This window comes from Lissotriton vulgaris, chromosome 9 (genome assembly GCF_964263255.1).
Source record: "Lissotriton vulgaris chromosome 9, aLisVul1.2, whole genome shotgun sequence".
NCBI lineage: Eukaryota > Metazoa > Chordata > Amphibia > Caudata > Salamandridae > Lissotriton > Lissotriton vulgaris.
In genome coordinates this window covers 323,591,636-323,609,108 of record NC_141697.1, presented here as the reverse complement: position 1 = coordinate 323,609,108, position 17,473 = coordinate 323,591,636, and the positions used below count along the sequence as shown (strand labels likewise).

Genomic DNA, 17,473 nt, shown 5'->3' with positions numbered 1-17,473 from the left:
TAGTCACTTGGTCAAGAACGAGCCATATGTCGGAGTACCTTGTCCTTCGGTGACAGTACTTGAGCATATGGTAAGCTCCAAAGATTGCATGTCGCCATCTGCTGGATCATTTGGATCAGTTTGGGTAGATGCACTAGCCTCGAGGAGTGAACTGCAGTAGCTTGAGCATGCCGGGCCTACAAAGGAAGGATTTCCCAGGCATAGGGAGGGATAACTCTTGCAGATGGCAGACATTTCAACACAAGTTTAGGCTGTCACTTGTCAGAGAGAGGATGAAGTAGCCAAGGAGCACACAAAGCTAGTAAAGCTATTTTACCATTTACCCACGCTGCTTCTGTTTAAATATTGACGCTGTTTACTGTGATATCTATCAGTAACTACCAGCAATGCTTAATAGCAGGTAAAGGTAATGGTGAGATTAAACTAAAAGAACGTTAAAATTACTGGCGATATTTAACCTTGTTAGTGCATTTTATTGCTGTATTTTTAGGCACACTCTAAATGCAACTGTAGGCAATATTTAAATGAAGAACTAGGAGTTCCTAACAGTGACTTGTACTACCCTTAGCAGAGCTGAACTTTTTATAGCTCTTTAATGTTATATTTTATGTGACATCAGGCCTGTATGTACCAAACTGAACACAGATGTTGACATTGGCCCTTATTACAATTGATAACCAATGGCCATTTTACCACCAAAGATTACCACCAATGAAAAGAAAGGACATATTTATTTTGCATAGTTTTTCTTGCTTGGTCGATAAGAAGATTTTGCTTAAGTTCTAGTCTGGGCGATATTGCACAATAGTTTGCACACGTACCAAAAATGTCTGAAGATTGGTTGCTCTATTCATTATCACTCAAGCATCAAAAACGATGTGAAACAGATTTGCTTAATTTTCACAACATTGCAAAACATTGCTCAAAATGGCCCGGCCTGTCTACAGAGGATGAGAACGTGAAGTTTTCAGCACATTTACAACTGATGAATATGAGAAATTAATGCTCTACCATACACGAGTGGAGAGAAAATCAGGAAGATTACCACTTAAGCAACTGTGAAGACGGGGAAAATAGACCATCCCCACTTCAGCAACTGCAGAGGAGGGAAAAACAGACCATCAGGTTTAAAACCTAGAGGACTGTTGTATTAGGTTGGAAATACGTTAAAAACTCTGATAAAAGTAAAGTTCATAATGAAGGATAATGAGCAGTAGTTATACACTGTTACTGTCACAGATCAAACAGATTTCTGAGCTCAAGGAATGGACCGATCCAGATGAGATCAACAATGTTTAAACATATGGTGGAAACAACACTTTTACCAGAAGGTAAAATTGTCTTCCAGTTTCTACTACACCTCAAACCTTGATGCGACTAAAATATGATACTCAGGAGGTCTCTACTAGTCAGATTAAGTTTAACAGATTAAAGACTCAAAGGGAAGATTTCAGAAATAGGACATAAAAAAACACTGCCTTCCCGACTCCGTGGACTCGGACATATGAAAAAGTCAAATCTTTCATACATGAACACCAGAAGGTATCAAGGGCAACAACTGCCTACTTGAAAGGAGCATGAGACTGAAGCACATCAGGATCCCACAGCTTTGACCTGCAGAGGAACATAGAAGTCTGCTCTGGCTTCTGGGCAGGAGAATCATACTGGCCATCATTTGGCCCATAGGCAAATAAAAGAGACACGAAAACTACTGCTGATACTCCTACGCTTGGGTAACCAGGGAACCCTGAGACAATGAAAGATTAGCAAGAGCTTTCACAACAGAAGCATTAGACAAAGAAAAAAAGCCTAACTCTTAAACAACTAAAGCATTTCTTCTGCAAATAACTTTTAGGGACTAGGATCAATGACTCCAACATCCACACAGTTATGAAGAAAAGGGCTGTGGACACTTCTTTCAGGGACCCACCACCCGCATAAATATCTCCTTTATCTTCTTGAAGTATTTTGATATGAAACTTTAGAAACGTATTTGCTTTCATACTCTTGACGACTGGAAGATGAAAAGCTGTGAGCTCTGCATCAGTGACGCATAGTGTGGGATCAGGAGACTGCGATGTACTGCCAGGTAGAGGCAGACTGGAAAGTGTCTCAATGCTCTAAATGGCTGCTTTCAAAACAACCATGTTTACGGGACAGTTACTTCTTTACAAAGCCTTACAAAGTGCTTCAGCCAACAGATTGACCGGTTCTCATAACCAGAATGGAAATATGGTGGGATGTGTTGTGCATTGTATATTTGTCAGGGTATACTTTTTTTCTGGATTGCATTAACATGTTGAGAGGAACCACCGATTCTGATCTTCATTTCAACTGGCTTTATGCGTTTGTGTATTATAGTTCTAGTGGAAGAACGAGGATTACACTCTGAGCTATAAATATGTGTAATCATATATAGATTAAAAAAACTGTATAGAAACTTATCCTGGTTGAAAAGTACTGCATTCCTTATGCCAGAGAGTCAGTTAACTGCGGCGGGCCCTTATCTATAGGGAAATTAATGATTGAAAAATCCCACCTTTTAAAAAAAATACTTCTCAATGCGCTGATTGAATCTGCTTTACTAAGGTGAAAGGTTATTTATTTTAATGAAATACACTTTTGGAATTTTGAAGTGACTTTATCATATTTTTTCACACTTGCTGCAAGATGTCTTTATAAATGAAGGTGTTCCTAAAGTTAAGCAGTACAGGACACACTAGTTATTAACTCTCTTTAGCTGCAAGGATGCACAACATCCTGTGATTCTGGGCAAATCACTTAATCTCCCCGTGCCTAACAAAAATTAATGTATCCTCATACAACACAACTGGTGCTCGTGTAAAGCGCTCTGGTACCTGATACCTTCGGGTCAAGTTTGCGCTATAAAAAAATCTGTCAAATAAATAACATTTTAAAAAACAGAAAACAAGGAGGGCCTAGCAACTACTGACAATGCAAGATGTATCATGCTCTAGAGAGGACATAAGCAAAGCTTTCTGCCTCAGATGACAAGATACTGCACTGCAACCAATTAGGTGTGTGGCTTCCATTCCAGCCATAGCATAGAAAACCCTAGGAATCTGTGAAATTCACTTTTACAATGAGGTTTTTTCCTGACACAAAGTTAATGTATGAAGAAATACCCATTTGGGATACCAGAAGATGCCACTCCATGCCTGAAGGCACGTACTTAGTATATGTGACGCAGGAGCCATCTTTAGCAGAGAAGGAATCTAAAATGATTATAGCGCACTACAAGGTTCCTTGATTAAATCAGAGGGGAAAGGACAATGGCGAAAAGCCTCAATTAGAAAATTTACCAATTTATCCTTTTGCTCATCACATTGCCAGGGAAAATGGACTGTTATTTTACCTTCTGGTCAAAGATAGTCCCTTAAGGGAAGGAGGGCATCAAGGAGCGGCTGGGAACGCTCATCGTCAGGATTACTAGAAGCTGGGATATACTGATCGTCCTGTTGTTTCGGTCTTTGTCCCTAGCCCTACTTTCATGAGTGCCATGGCAGCTGGACTACTATCCCGGTCTGTTTAGTGCCTCTAGGCGGCCGAACGAAAATGGAGCTGGGAGTAGTATAGGCGGCCTCTCGTCATGCGCAGAGATAACCTATACTGTAGCTCACAATGTACAGGTCTCATTCAAGATACAATGATCAGCGAGACTGAATGACTGAACTGTTTTGATATTTTGTCACTCGAGACATCCTGCCTATCCAATCCTGACACACCCTTTGGACAGATTCTTGTCAGAAAAGCGGCACCATTTTAAGAAAGAAATGGAATGTAAAAGAAACTCCTTTACATCACCTGTCTGACAGAATAACTCATTATAATAAAGTGAGTGGTAGGAAGCTTTGTGTAAAGTGACAAAAAAGCAAAGAAGATTCTGCACACAGAGAGGAAAAATGGACTGGATAAGAAACCACCACTGAGTTGCGCTCTGAACTTTAGAGATCTTTGGATACCGCCAAAGGCCAGGTCAACTGTTATACTATGTAAGGTTGTATACCTATGAACATCGTTTCTTTTCTCAATTGGAAAAAAATGAAAAAGGGTTACTCAGCAATGTTGCATAATTTGGCAAATGTTTTGTGACACACACCCACATTACCCTACCCCTCATCGAGAAACATACACACTTTCTCTCTCTCTCTCTCCTATCAAGAGATAAAAATAAGAAAATAAAAATGTGCACTTTAGATAAGCATTGTTTTTCTTATGATTGACATAAGTTTGTCTGTGCTAAAAACGCATTCCAGTACTCAGCACAAAAGTGCAGATCTTCAGTGTTTTCTTCATGCTAATGAAGATCCCTTGATGGAGAACCTCTTGCATGTACACATGTATTCTCAGACCATCATATGATCCAGAACGAGCTTTCACTGTGCCAATCTATCTCTTTGAGGGAATGCAGTTGAGTTTATTGACATGAATATATTTTTATTTCTACACATACTCATGGTGGTGGGTCCTTTAATAGAAGGCTATCAAAAATATGTTCACAGGGTCCCTATAAAGACTGAGGAACCTATATGAAGTGCCACAGGCTACTGACTTTAAGAAGCAATCTGTTACAGGGAAATAACTGGTACTTTCATATGCAGATTCTTGGAAGGCTTGGCAAACGCATTAGCATCTTTCTAGAGAAATACTTCTGGAGCTTAAACCAGGAATTTGATTTCCTAAATCGCAGTAGAACTACACCATAACAAAATACAAACACAGTAGTCGGTCATATAAGTACATAAAACCCACTTAATAAGTCTAGGAAAGTTACCAGATATGTGTGCAAAGGTCCAGTTTGTACTGGGAAAGAGAAACTGCCTAAGAAAAATTGAACACTGAAAAATCTAATGAATACCACGGACACAATAGTTGAAATATGAGTGGGCCACTTAAAAGGTTTGGCTGATTAAGACTCTGGTGATAATGGTCCAACGGAAAATAGAGAAAGTTGGATGTGATGGCAGTGGTGTGGGTGGCAAACAATTATTCACAGTGGGACAGAAAGGCATTATTGTTACATTTGCAGCAACCTCTTCATTTCTCCACTGAAACCCTACTGACTACCCTCATTTCCCAAGGTTTCTGTAAATAAACCTCTCTGTACTTACCGCTTGTCAGTCTGCGTCCACGCCTCCTTCATGCCTTCCCGTCTTTTCCTTCTTGGTGGTGTGTAGTACCTGTATTGAGAAAGAACCGACTTGGCCTGTGTCTTCAAGGTGCGCGGTTTAAATGGCTGATGACTGTCTGTAAAGTGATGTGAATGTCTTTCAAGGAGATCTCCACTGTACGTTTTAGCAAGGGGGTCCTGAAACTTGTGAAAGCTATCCTCTTTGGGTATATTTACATCAGGGGAGGAGATTGATGCGGTATTGCATAGCCGTTTTACAGAGGAGACGCCAACGCTTATGCCGGACGTGGAAGAACTCAAGCATTTCCAGGCAGAGTTTTGACCCTCTCCAGCGGTGTTGGCTGAGACCAGGTACTGTTCAGGTGAAGAAAAAGTTGATCGTGGTGAAGGGTAATGTTGATTCTCCATGCAGGGGGAGATAATGTTGTTGACCATATTGTTGTCTTCAGTGCCATACAAGCTCTGGAACAGAGAAAAACAGCGTTAAACTATCAATGAAACAACTTCTCCTATAGAACCATGCTAAGAAACATTTGGTACTGAAACTTAAATGTGTTAGAATTACTTTAAGCACAAATGGCAACAATACCTTGACAGAGTTAGGTGTTATGAATGCGTAATCACCAGGTACAATCAGGTTAGAAATCAACAGCTATGAACGCCAAACACCATGAGGAAATTCAAACATAGAAGTTGCCAGTCCCACCGGAAGGATGGGTTTTTCAGGAAGAACTAAGCTTCGGACCATAACATTGGGCCTCGTTCCTCTATTCGGTGATCCTTAAAGTAGGGCCCAGGGGCCACATGAGGCCCTCCTGACCTTTAGGCGCGGACCTCTGGTCAACAGCAGCCCTGGCTGCTGTTTACTCGATAGAGTACTAACATTAAAATCCAATAAACAAACAGGCAAGCATTTATTGAAATGTTAATTGCAGCTAAAGAGAGTTAATAACTAGGGTGTCCTGAACTACTTAACTTTAGGAACACCTTAATTTAAAAAGACATCTTGCAGCAAGTGTGAAAAAAATGATAAAGTCTTTACAAACTTCAACAAGCATTTGCAATGCAATAGGTCTCGCATTAGGAAAGTTAGAGGTATTAGTATTGTAAATGACACATTTTTTATTTATGTTTTTGTTTTGAAAATAGCGAAATTATTAACTTTGTCATTTACAATGCCAATAGTGGTAACTTTTGCAAACGTGACACCTATAGCAATTTTTATGCAATATGTGTTGTATTTACATGACTTAGATGTATTAATATTAAAAATAACAATGGGTTGTATTTTTTTAAATAATTAATACTAAAATAAAAGTTATTGTAATTTATAACGGCAATAGCTTAAACTTTTGCAAATAACATTTTGGAAGATTATGTTTCGTGTATTTTATTGTGATGAAAATCCAAGAACAGAAGTGAAATATTAACATTTTTTTTGTGACATTTGTAATAAAGTTGGAAAACATTGAGAGAACATATTCGAACCAGTTCTTGATTGGTTGCACAGAGTGATGCTGTGGCGTTGAGTGGTGCTGTGGTGTTCAGTGCTGCTGTGGTGTTGAGGGGTGCTGTAGCATTGAGGGGTGCTGTGGCGTTGAGCAGTGCTGTGGCGTTGAGCGGTGCTGTGGCGTTGAGGGGTGCTGTGGCGTTGAGGGGTGCTGTGGCGTTGAGGGGTGCTGTGGCGTTGAGGGGTCCTGTGGTGTTGAGGGGTGCTGTGGTGTTGAGGGGTGCTGTGGTGTTGAGTGGTGCTGTGGCGTTGAGTGGTGCAGTGGCGTTGAGTGGTGCTGTGGCGTAGAGGGGTGCTGTGGCGTTGAGGGGTCCTGTGGCGTTGAGGGGTGCTGTGGCGTTGAGGGGTGCTGTGGCGTTGAGGGGTCCTGTGGTGTTGAGAGGTGCTGTGGTGTTGAGGGGTGCTGTGATGTTGAGTGGTGCTGTGGCGTAGAGGGGTGCTGTGGCGTAGAGGGGTGCTGTGGCGTAGAGGGGTGCTGTGTCGTTGAGGGGTGCTGTGGTTTTAAGGGGTGCTGTCACTTTGAGGGGTTCTGTGGTGTTGAGGGGTGCTGTGGTGTTGAGGGGTGCTGTGGCGTTGAGGGGTGATGTGGCGTTGAGTGGTGATGTGGCATTGAGTGGTGCTGGTGCGTTGAGTGGTGCTGTGGCGTTGAGTAGTGCTGTGGCGTTTGGTGCTGTGGTCTTGAGGAGTGCTGTGGTGTTGAGGGGTGCTGTAGGGTTGAGTGTTGCTGTGGTGCTGTGGTGGTGCTGAGTCGTGCTGAGTGATAATGTGGTGGTGCTGAGTGATAATGTGGTGGTGCTGAGTGATAATGTGGTGGTGCTGAGTGATGCTGGGGTAGCGCTGAGTGAGGATGTGGTGATGCTGAGTGGTGCTGTGGTGGTGCTGAGTGATTCTGGGTTGGTGCTGAGTGATGCTGGGGTGGTGCTGAGTGGTGCTGTGGTGGTGCTGAGTGATAATGGGGTTGGGCTGAGTGATGCTGTGGTGGAGGTGAGTGGTGCTGTGGTGGTCTTGCTGAGTGATGCTGTGGTGGTGCTAAGTGGTGCTGTGGTGGTGCTGAGTGATGATGGGGTGGCGCTGAGCGGTGCTGTGGTGGCATTGAGTGATGCTGGAGTGGTGCTGAGTGATGCTGGAGTGGCGCTGAGTGATGCTGGGGTGGCGCTGAGTGATGCTGTGGTGGTGCTGAGTGATAATGTGGAAGGGAAGGGAAGAAAGAAAGAACAATAGAAAGAAGGAAGAAGGGAGGAAGGAAAAAGAAAGGAATGAAAGGGAGGGAGGAAAGGAAGGAAGGAATGGAAGAAAGAAAAGGAAGTCAAGAAAGGATGGAAAGGAAGGAAAGGAAGGAAAGAAAAGAAGGGAAGAAAGGATGAATGGAAAGAAAGAAAGGATTTTAATTGCAAGTGTTAACATGAACAGGCTTGTTTTGAAGATGTAGTCCCCAAATTTGAGATTCCATGACAGAGAGGGGCTTTGAAGGACGGAGAGGCGACACGCAGAGGCCACACGCGGTGGACATCAAAGGAAGGGTGGGAGGGGAAAAAAACGCATTAGTGAGCGAGAAAAGCCATAAACACCAGGGGGGGCGGGGAAGCAGGTTGCCTTCAAGCTTGTGAGGAAAACAAGAGGGTCTGTTGTGTGTACACGCAGAGTTTACTCCTGAATACATAACATTTCATGAACACACATGCCTTCCTAAGTGTAAACTATCCCGTCGACACCAAAGCAGCATCACAGGAAAAAATTATGCTGCAGTCATGTTTTTTCGGGATAGCTTTAAAGTCTATGCATCAAATACAAAATATAGCTGCCCGCGCGCGTTGACATCTGGGACGTGTCATCCGTCACAAACAACATTTCTGGGATTTAAGTTGCAGCAATGCGGACTTACTGACGCATTTTGCACGTGAAGCAGGTGCCAGGAATTAATATTTTACAAGTATGCACATGAGGGAAAGATCACTGGTGAACTTGATCTGGGCCGGTGTCATCCACGGATTGCATGTTCTAAAGCTGCCATAAACATGCGCAGGATTCCTTCACATGCTCCAGCGGCCTGCTGTTCAAGAGTGCTATTTTAGAAGTAGATTGATGTCACACATTATGATTTCAACAGTTTTTAAACACCACGTAGATTCCCTTCCACAAATGTGAGCGGAGACGTAGAGTCAGGGCACAAGTCCTAAAACAAGAGCGGATTTAGGGGGTGGGGGGATGAATGAGAGTGGAGCTGTGATGAGAGATGAGAAGTGGAGGCGAGGGTGGGGGCAGAGAGGAGCGGATGAGGATCCTTTTGAAGTACGGCCTCGCGGCCGTGAAAGAAGTGTATTTAGGGGGAGGAGAAGTGAGGCCGAGTGCGCTGGGGAAGCAACAGATGGCTTTGTGTGAAGCTCTCGGAGGCAGGCGGCTCGGCTTTAATTCAGAAAACTTTCCCGAACTAAGCCAATAGACGAAATTCTGTCGTTTATATTTCTTCAAAAAAATGCTTATAGACATGGTAATGATTGAATTGCATGAACTACTCCTCCAAAAAGCTCACTGAAGCTCTTCCTTATGCACACATTTGGCATGAGCCTTACTGTAGGGCAAACGTCCCTGCATTGCTTGAATATTAATGGCGCGTATTTCCTGTAACTGCTCGTAAATCGCAGCGAGCACGTCTCCGTGCCATTAGTTTAAGGCTGCCCAATTTACCACTTTTCCAGTAAAATGCGTTTATAATGAGCTCAGAGCTTTATCTTAACTGCAGTCAAATAGGCTCTTATAATTTGCGCGTTCCGTGCAGACATCACAACCCTCCGGAGTGTGATTACAGCGGGGTATGTGCAGAGAGAGTGCCCGGTTGCAATGGGTCGACAACACTGGCTGTGCACATGGAGGGACCGTGGCACGCACTGCCAAGCACAACACGTCAGAATGAATAGCGTGGCACAGGAGACTGACGCTTCATTCCACCGTAAATTAGGCCCCTGTCGAGGAATGATATATCCAGTCGACACCAAAGCAGCATCACAGGAAAAAATGATGCTGCAGTCATGTTTTTTTCGGGATAGCTTTAAAGTCCATGTATCAAATACAAAATATAGCTGCCCGCGCACGTTGACATCTGGGACGTTTCATCCGTCACAAACTACATTTCTGGGATTTAATTTGCAGCCATGCAGCCTTACTGACCCATTTTGCACTGAAGCAGGTGCCAGGAATTAATATTTTACAAGTATGGGCATGAGGGAAAGATCACTGGTGAACGTGATCTGGGCCGGTGTTATACATGGATTGCATGTTCTAAAGCTGCCATAAACCTGCACAGGATTCCTTCACATGCTCCAGCGGCCTGCTGTTCAAGAGTGCTATTTTAGAAGTAGATTGATGTCACACATTATGATTTCAACAGTTTTTAAACACCACGCAGATTCCCTTCCACAAATGTGAGCGGAGACGTAGAGTCAGGGCACAAGTCCTAAAACAAGAGCGGATTTGGAGGGGTAGGGGGATGAATGAGAGGGGAGCTGTGATGAGAAATGAGAAGTGGAGGCGAGGGTGGGGGGCAGAGAGGAGCGGATGAGGATCCTTTTGAAGTACGGCCTCGCGGCCATGAAAGAAGTGTAATTAGGGGGAGGAGAAGTGAGGCCGAGTGCGCTGCGGAAGCAACAGATGGCTTTGTGTGAAGCTCTCGGAGGCAGGCGGGTCGGAAAAGCGCTGTCACGAGAACACATGCACTCGTGGAAATCCGCTTTTTGAGAGACCTTAGTTTACCTCTTGGTTTCACCACAATAGACTTGTCCTAATCATTCCTGCGGAATGGAATAGGCCGAGACCTAAAAACTGTATTCATTAATATAAATAACCTTTCGCCTTAGTAAAGCAGATTCTATCATTATATTGAGAAGTATTTTTTTTTAAAAGGTGAGAGCTTTCAAACATGAATTTAAAAACATTCATGCTTCCCTACCATCCTGGCAGCAATGTCAATAGTGAACTAAGAGGCAAGTCAGTTAATATGTGCCTCATTTGGGTGTCTGAGGTTGCTTCCATACATGAACATTATAGTTTATCATTTTATAGTTTATCCTATGAAACACATGCAACGTTTTTGTACAGCGCACATTCTGAAGTCATGTATTTCAAAGTCCTCTTGTATGTGAAAAGGAAGGAAAGTAAATTAAAACAATCGCCCAAGATCACACAATTTAGTCAACTGAAAAGATGGGGTTGTTCTCTAGTTTTTGGCTTCCACATTGTGCAATTCAATTCAGCCAGTAGATGTACATGCTTCGCCTCCACCCACACCACTCCACACTCAACCCCATTCAGTGATGGTATATGTGCGGCCCTCGGTCCCATCAGCGACCAAACCTTTTGGCCCCTAGGAAAATTTTGCGAGTGCCCATGCTCTATATGGTCACGCAGCTGTCATTCCTCTAGATGGACATGCAACTCCTCGGTGTCTTGCAATAATATCCTTATATTGTATGGCATGCTGCACTTTGTTCAACATATAAAGCAAGAAGCACCTTTTGTCTAGCCAAAATTACTGATACGAGTATAGCCATACATCTTAACAGCATATATCTCCGTGATTTAATTTACATGTAATTTAAAACAACATTCATTGAGCGCATAGCTACCCGGAAGCATCCCAGCACTAACAGCAAGACAGAAAGGAGCTAAATGGTTTATAGAGGCACGTTTTAGAACAGCCAGGTTTCAAGGGGTTTGTGAATAGGAAGATGATGTGACTCTGACCCCTAAGATGTCCAGGAAGAGTATTCCAGAGGACTTTCCTCCACATCTCACCCTTTTTAACTTTGGGGATTACAGCTAGATTTAGATTAGCCAAACATAGACAGCTCGTTGGGTGGGAAAAAGAGACGAGAGACTCATTTATTGAGGGGCACTTCTCCCATAAGGTTTTGTGGGCTATGCACAAAGATTTGAACTTTATTCTATCTGAGATAGGAAGACAATGTAAGGACTTCAGAGCTAGCCTAGCCGATTGAGTTCTGGGCGTACCGAGTAGTAGCCGATCAGCACAGTTCTGAACAACTTGGAGTTTCCTTATAATTGCATGGGAGCTCCCAAGTAAAGGGAGTTCCCATAGTCCAATCGAGAGAGTACCAGGGCCTGTACCATAGTTATTCTTGCTCTCTTAGGAAGGAGAGGAAGAATTTTCCGCAGGAGTCTGAGGATGCTATAGCAGGCCCCTGCCAGCATCACTGCTTGGTGCTCAAATTTAAAAAGATGTATCCAACCAGACATCTAAGCTTTTAATTTTAGAATTAGGAGTGGGGGCAGGGCCAAGGCAGGGTGGCCAGGTAAAATTAGGTTCCATACTCCGAGAGTTGCCCAGGAGCATAAACTTAATGGTGGAAAAACAGAGTTTAAGACAGGAGTGGTCCATCCATGATGCCACTTTCATTAAGCAAGCTTCCAGGTCGAATGGGGTGCTCTGGTGGTGGTTGAGAGTAACCCCCAACTGTGTATCATCCGCATATGTGACGATTTTGATCCTGTATGTCAAAATAATATCTGCAAGTGGCTTCGTGTATTCATTAAATAGTGTGGGGCTCATGGAAGGACCCTGAGGCACTCCACAGCTGAACGTTAAGCGCTTGGAAATAGAATCTCCTGCAAATACCTGGAACGATCTACCATCTAAGTAGGTGCTGAGCCAGGTGATAGCACCACCAGAAACTCCGACCATGCTAAGTCTGTTTAAAAGAATATCAAAGTTGACTGTGTCGAATGCCGAGCTTAGGTAGAGGAGGAAGATGGCTACTGCTCCTCCCTAATCAACAATTCTCTTGGATTCTTCAACCACGGCCAGCAGAGCAGTTTCTGTTCCATGTTGAGGACGGACCCCAGTCTGTGAACAGGGTAGGAGTTTATGACTTTCAAAGAATTTAGAGAGGATCATATCAACATGTTTCTCTAGGATGTTACAGATCCCAGGGTGCAAGGAGATAGGGCAGTCGTTACCTAGGACATCAGGGTTAAGGCTTTTTAAGCAGAGCCTACAGCGCTGCATGCTTCCAGGGAGCTGGTACTAAGCCCGAAGAAATGGATAGGTTTATCAGCTCTCATATAACTGGAAGCACTACTCCCTTGACTTTGTGTAGGAAGTGTGGAGATGCTGGGCCGAGAGGAGAGACAGAATATATTTGGGAGAGAATTTACGATAAGATATCCAAATTCATAGCGGGAAATTCCTCCAGTACCTGCTCAGTGGAGAGGGGGTACTTTTCCATTGCTAGAGGGTCTTCGAGGCATATGGAAACGGGAAATGTATTATAAATATCTTGAATCTTTCTGTGGAAGAATTCAGCAAAATCAGTGCAACGGGCAGGGTAGACAATTTGTTGCGTATCTGAAGGTGGGAGCTCTAGAAGGCTTTTAGCGATGCAGAATATTTCCCGGGTGGTGTTAGCTGATAAGTTAACTGTTCCTTCATAATAGAGTGCTTGTGCTTTCTTTATTTCCAGCTGGTAGAGTTTTATAGATTCTCTGTATTTTTGTTTACTTGGATGAAACCTGAGCACCAGTGGTATCAATAACAGTACAGCTCTGACATCACAATACCCTCCTTGATGAACCTTTGTTTAATACAATAGACTGGGAGCGGGGGCAGTGAATATTTCTATATTAACTGTAATTAAAGACAATTTTAGAATTCTGAGAAGCACATCTGCAGGCCCCCCCGCTGCACACTTGATTCAAGCGCAGCAAAACAGCTGTGAGAACATATTTTTAATTAGGAGACCACAATGAGAAAATCTGCGTTTAGCAGCAATGCACGGCCAAAGGTCATGTTCATGTTATTACATTTTCCTTATATTTTGAAATTATACCATTTTATTTTGTGAGTGTGCAAAGCGGGCTATTATCCATAGTAACGAAAAGACAGAAGCGAAAGCCAGCAACTGAGTGAAAAAAACATGCATATAGATTAAAGATGTTATCCGTACCGTTAAACAAACACTTGCACAACTCACCGCCATTAAGTCATGACGGCATCTAAATATAGACCCCTGTTTGGAACGGTTTCGTTATCAGTGCTCCTTGAAACATGAAACTATCCAGTAAACAAATGCAAAGTGTACATTTGCTGCTGACTTGCTCCCTTCAAGTTTAATTGTGTAATTATGTGTATATATCTCAACTGATTTAAGAACACTTTTCAGAAGACAAGTTCAGAAATAAAAAAAATAAAAGGAAAAATTGACATAAGTGCTCAAAAGTGCTTTTATATCATATTTAGTCCGGCTCACAAACTGCAGCTCTACGAAATATGACAAGCTTAAAGAGGAGCAGATGTTCAAATGGATTATAGAAGCAAATTTAATACTGAGCGAATGTTTGAGCTCACGTACATAAATAATTATTGAATTATCCAATAAACTGTCCTAGCTATGTGTTAATCCAACAAAAAAAATCATAATGAACTGACAGCTTTAACACTTTAAAAAAAGCTAGCTGACCAGTTCAAGCTCTGTGCAAACACTAGAGAGCATGAAGTTGAAGATGAAAACATTTGTTAAGCGCGCTTATACCAAGCGGTTTCATGGCGCTAAGAAATGATTGCACAGAGGGAAAGATAGGGAGTTACTGCCCAGAAAAAGCTAGAGACAAGAGGTGGGTTTTCAGAGCTCTACGAAAGTCCATCTAGGTGGGAGTGGACCTGATTGAAAAAGGAAGAGCATTCCAGAAGCAGGGGCAAGGATGGAGAACCTCGCACCTCCCAGTTTCTTCCTCCGATAGCGGGGCACTTCCAATAAAATCTGAGTGGACGAATGGAGGGTTCTGCTGGGAGCGTAGGCCCGGATCTTTGAATTGACAAAGGCGGGGGCGGTGCCCGCCAGAGCCATAAAGGTCAGGCAGCCCAGCTTAAAAAGGGAGCGATGAGAAATAGGCAGCCAGTGAAGAGATTTGAGCAGAGGGGTGACCCGGTGGGATTTAGGGAGCCTATGAATGAGGCGGGCAGCTTGATTTTGAATGAGTTGGAGTCCCCTAAGCTCGTAGGCAGGGATGCCTACGTAGAGGCCGTTCCCATAATCGAGACGGGAGATGATCAAGCCCATCACAATGAGCTTAAGAGCCTCTAGAGAAAATAAGCAGGAAATTTTGCGGATAATCCTGAGTGACAGGAAACAAGCTGAAACAACGGCACTGATCTGGGGGCGCATCGTCAGGTCATGGCTGATTTTGATGCCCAAGGTTTTAGCTGAGGAGGAGGGTAAGGGAGGGGCGCCAAGGGCAGGGGGCCAGAAAGCAGGGGTCCAAGGGCTGGGAGAACCACCGATAAGGACCAGCTCCGTCTTATCGGGATTGAGCTTTAGGTGATTCTGGTTCATCAAGTCGTATACAAACAGAAGTGAGGTGTGAAGCTTAGAGATGGAATCCGGAGAGGAGGAAAGGTCAAAGATGAGCTGGAGGTCGTCAGCATAATTAAATACTGAGACCTCCATCTGCTGGAGAGCAGCTATGAGAGGATGAATATAGAGATTAAAAAGGAGCGGGATAACGAGGAGCCCTGGGGAACCCCACAGGTAACAGGACAGGCGGGAGCAGAGAAACCGTCCAAGTGGACTGCTTGGGTCCTATCCCATAGGAATGAGGCAAGCCAGGGCAGGGCCGTGCCTTGAATGCCAGCGCCCCCGACACGGTCGAGAAGGATGGAGTGGTCGACCGTGTCGAAGGCGGCGGACAAGTCAAGGAGGACCAGTGCCTGGGGGGCGTTGGAATCCGCGCTTCTCCTAAACTCATCCATGACGGAAGGAATAACAGATTCCGTCGAATGAGCCGGACGGAAACCCGCCTGATTGGAGGCCAGGAGATGGTGTTCCCCGATGAAAGCGGAGAGGCAGAGGGTGATATGACTCTCCAGAATCTTGCCCAGGAACGGGAGCAAGGAGATGGGTCGGAAATTGGAAAGGGTGCAAGGGTCAGCTCCAGATTTTTTAGGATGGGAATAACTACTGCTGATTTAAAGGCGAGAGGGACAGCGCCCTGGGTGATGGAAGCATTAAGGAGAGTTAGAGGGGGCTCGGAGCAGCTGGAGAAGACCTCCCTCAGTATGCGTGCCGGGCAGCAGTCAGACGGGGACCCTGATTTTATTTTCTTCAGTAGTTTGAGGAAAATATCCTTAGTGATTGTAGGGAACTGATCCAGGGAGGCAGATGGCAGAGAAAGAGGAGGCAAGGAAAAGGTCGGGGAAGGCGGGGGAATGTGGAGTTTAATGGTCGCTACCTTCTCAATAAAATAACTGTTAAGGGAATTACAAAGGGAAAAGGAAGGAACAGGTTTAGGAGAGACCCTCTCAGCAGCTGCTAAATCATGGGCGATGGAGAAAATCTCCTTGGGCCTGTTGGATGCATTGAGAATTTTAGAGGAGAAGTATTCGGTTTTAGCTAAAAGGATAGCTTTTTTGTATTCACGAAGAAGAGCCGAGTATTGGGATTTGAGGGAGGGGCAGTAGCTGCGCCTCCAGTGGCATTCAGCCTGTCTGAGAGATAATTTAAGGGCTTTGAGGTCATTGGTAAACCATCTATTGGCGTTGTGGGGGCGACAGGTCCTAACTAGCTTTAGTGGAGCTATTAGGTCGCAGGAGGCAGAGAGCCAGCGATGAACCGAGGCCACCTGAGAGTCAGGGGGAGCGTCGGTCAAGTTGGGGAGTGAGGCCTCAAGGGAGGAGCAGAGTGCAGCCATGTCCACCAGGTTCCAGTTGCGGGCCCGAATATTCTTGGGGGGGGGGAGTTTATGGATGGCCCCTAGGTTGAGGGAAAAGGAAATCAGGGAGTGGTCAGACCAGATACAGGGGGCAATAGTAGGAGAGGAGAGGGACAGGTTTGCTGACCAGATATGATCTAATGTGTGACCAAGAATATGAGTGGGAAGGTGGATGTGAGGGACAAGGTTAAGACAATGAAGGGATTCGGTGAAGTCTTTAGACGGGCGGTCCTCCCGAGGATCATTGGGCCAGTAGTTAAAATCACCTAGGATCAACACAGAGGAGTTGTTAACAACCAAGGTGGCCAGTAAGTCCTGGACCGCAGGAATGAAATGAGACATGGTCTGGGGTGGGCGGTAGTACAAGGCGCAAGTGAGAGGAACCGCAAGGTTAAGAGAGCGGACGACTAGATAGTCGACGGCGGGGATTACTGGAAATGAAGGAAGCTGAAACTGGAGATTGGGTCTGACTATCAAGGCCACACCGCCTCCCACCTTCCCTTCCGGGCGGTCAGAGCGAAGGGCATAATAAGAGTCAGGGAGGGCCGCCAGGATATCAGGCAGTGACTCCGACGAGAACCAAGTTTCCGTAAGGAAAAAGAGGTCGGGTTTGGTGGAATCCAGGAGGTTAAACAGCTCTAATTGGTGCTTAACCGCTGAGCGGGTATTAAGAAGATAGGCCGTGCCCACGGCCGGGGGGCCAGAATGGGACTGCACACAGGGCTCTGAGTGTCCTGAGGGAGACAGGGAGATGTGGTTAGGGATCAACAGGGGCGGGAGAGTAGGGAGTGAAATTCCAAGCTTGTCAATTCGGGCTTGGGTAGATACACAAATGGGTGTATCGCGCTGGCAGGCCTGCAGTTGGTCGGGGTAGTAGACCAAGCGGCCGGCATAATGACAGGCCCCGGGTCCCGACCGGTCGCGGACGGGCGCAGATGTGCTTGCCTTTGGCGCGCCACCGGAGCACCCGCTGCGCGCGTCCGCTGCGCGTCCGGGAAGGGAGAAACGTTTAAATACAGGAGGGAGGTGGGAGCGGCATACAACTGCACCGCCGACCTAGGCTTCCCCCAAGATGGCGAGAGAGATGCCGTTCC

General features: G+C 44.9%; 1 protein-coding gene across 1 annotated transcript in view; it reads right to left on the bottom strand.

The window, feature by feature from the left end:
• The window catches only part of SPATA7 (spermatogenesis associated 7), a 509,081-nt gene that overhangs the window by 236,183 nt on the left and 255,425 nt on the right, over positions 1-17,473 (bottom strand). Inside the window, exon 7 of the mRNA XM_086937621.1 lies at positions 5,133-5,614. Within this exon, the coding sequence (XP_086793747.1) occupies positions 5,133-5,614 (482 nt within the window). The remainder of the gene's footprint in view (positions 1-5,132; positions 5,615-17,473) is intronic.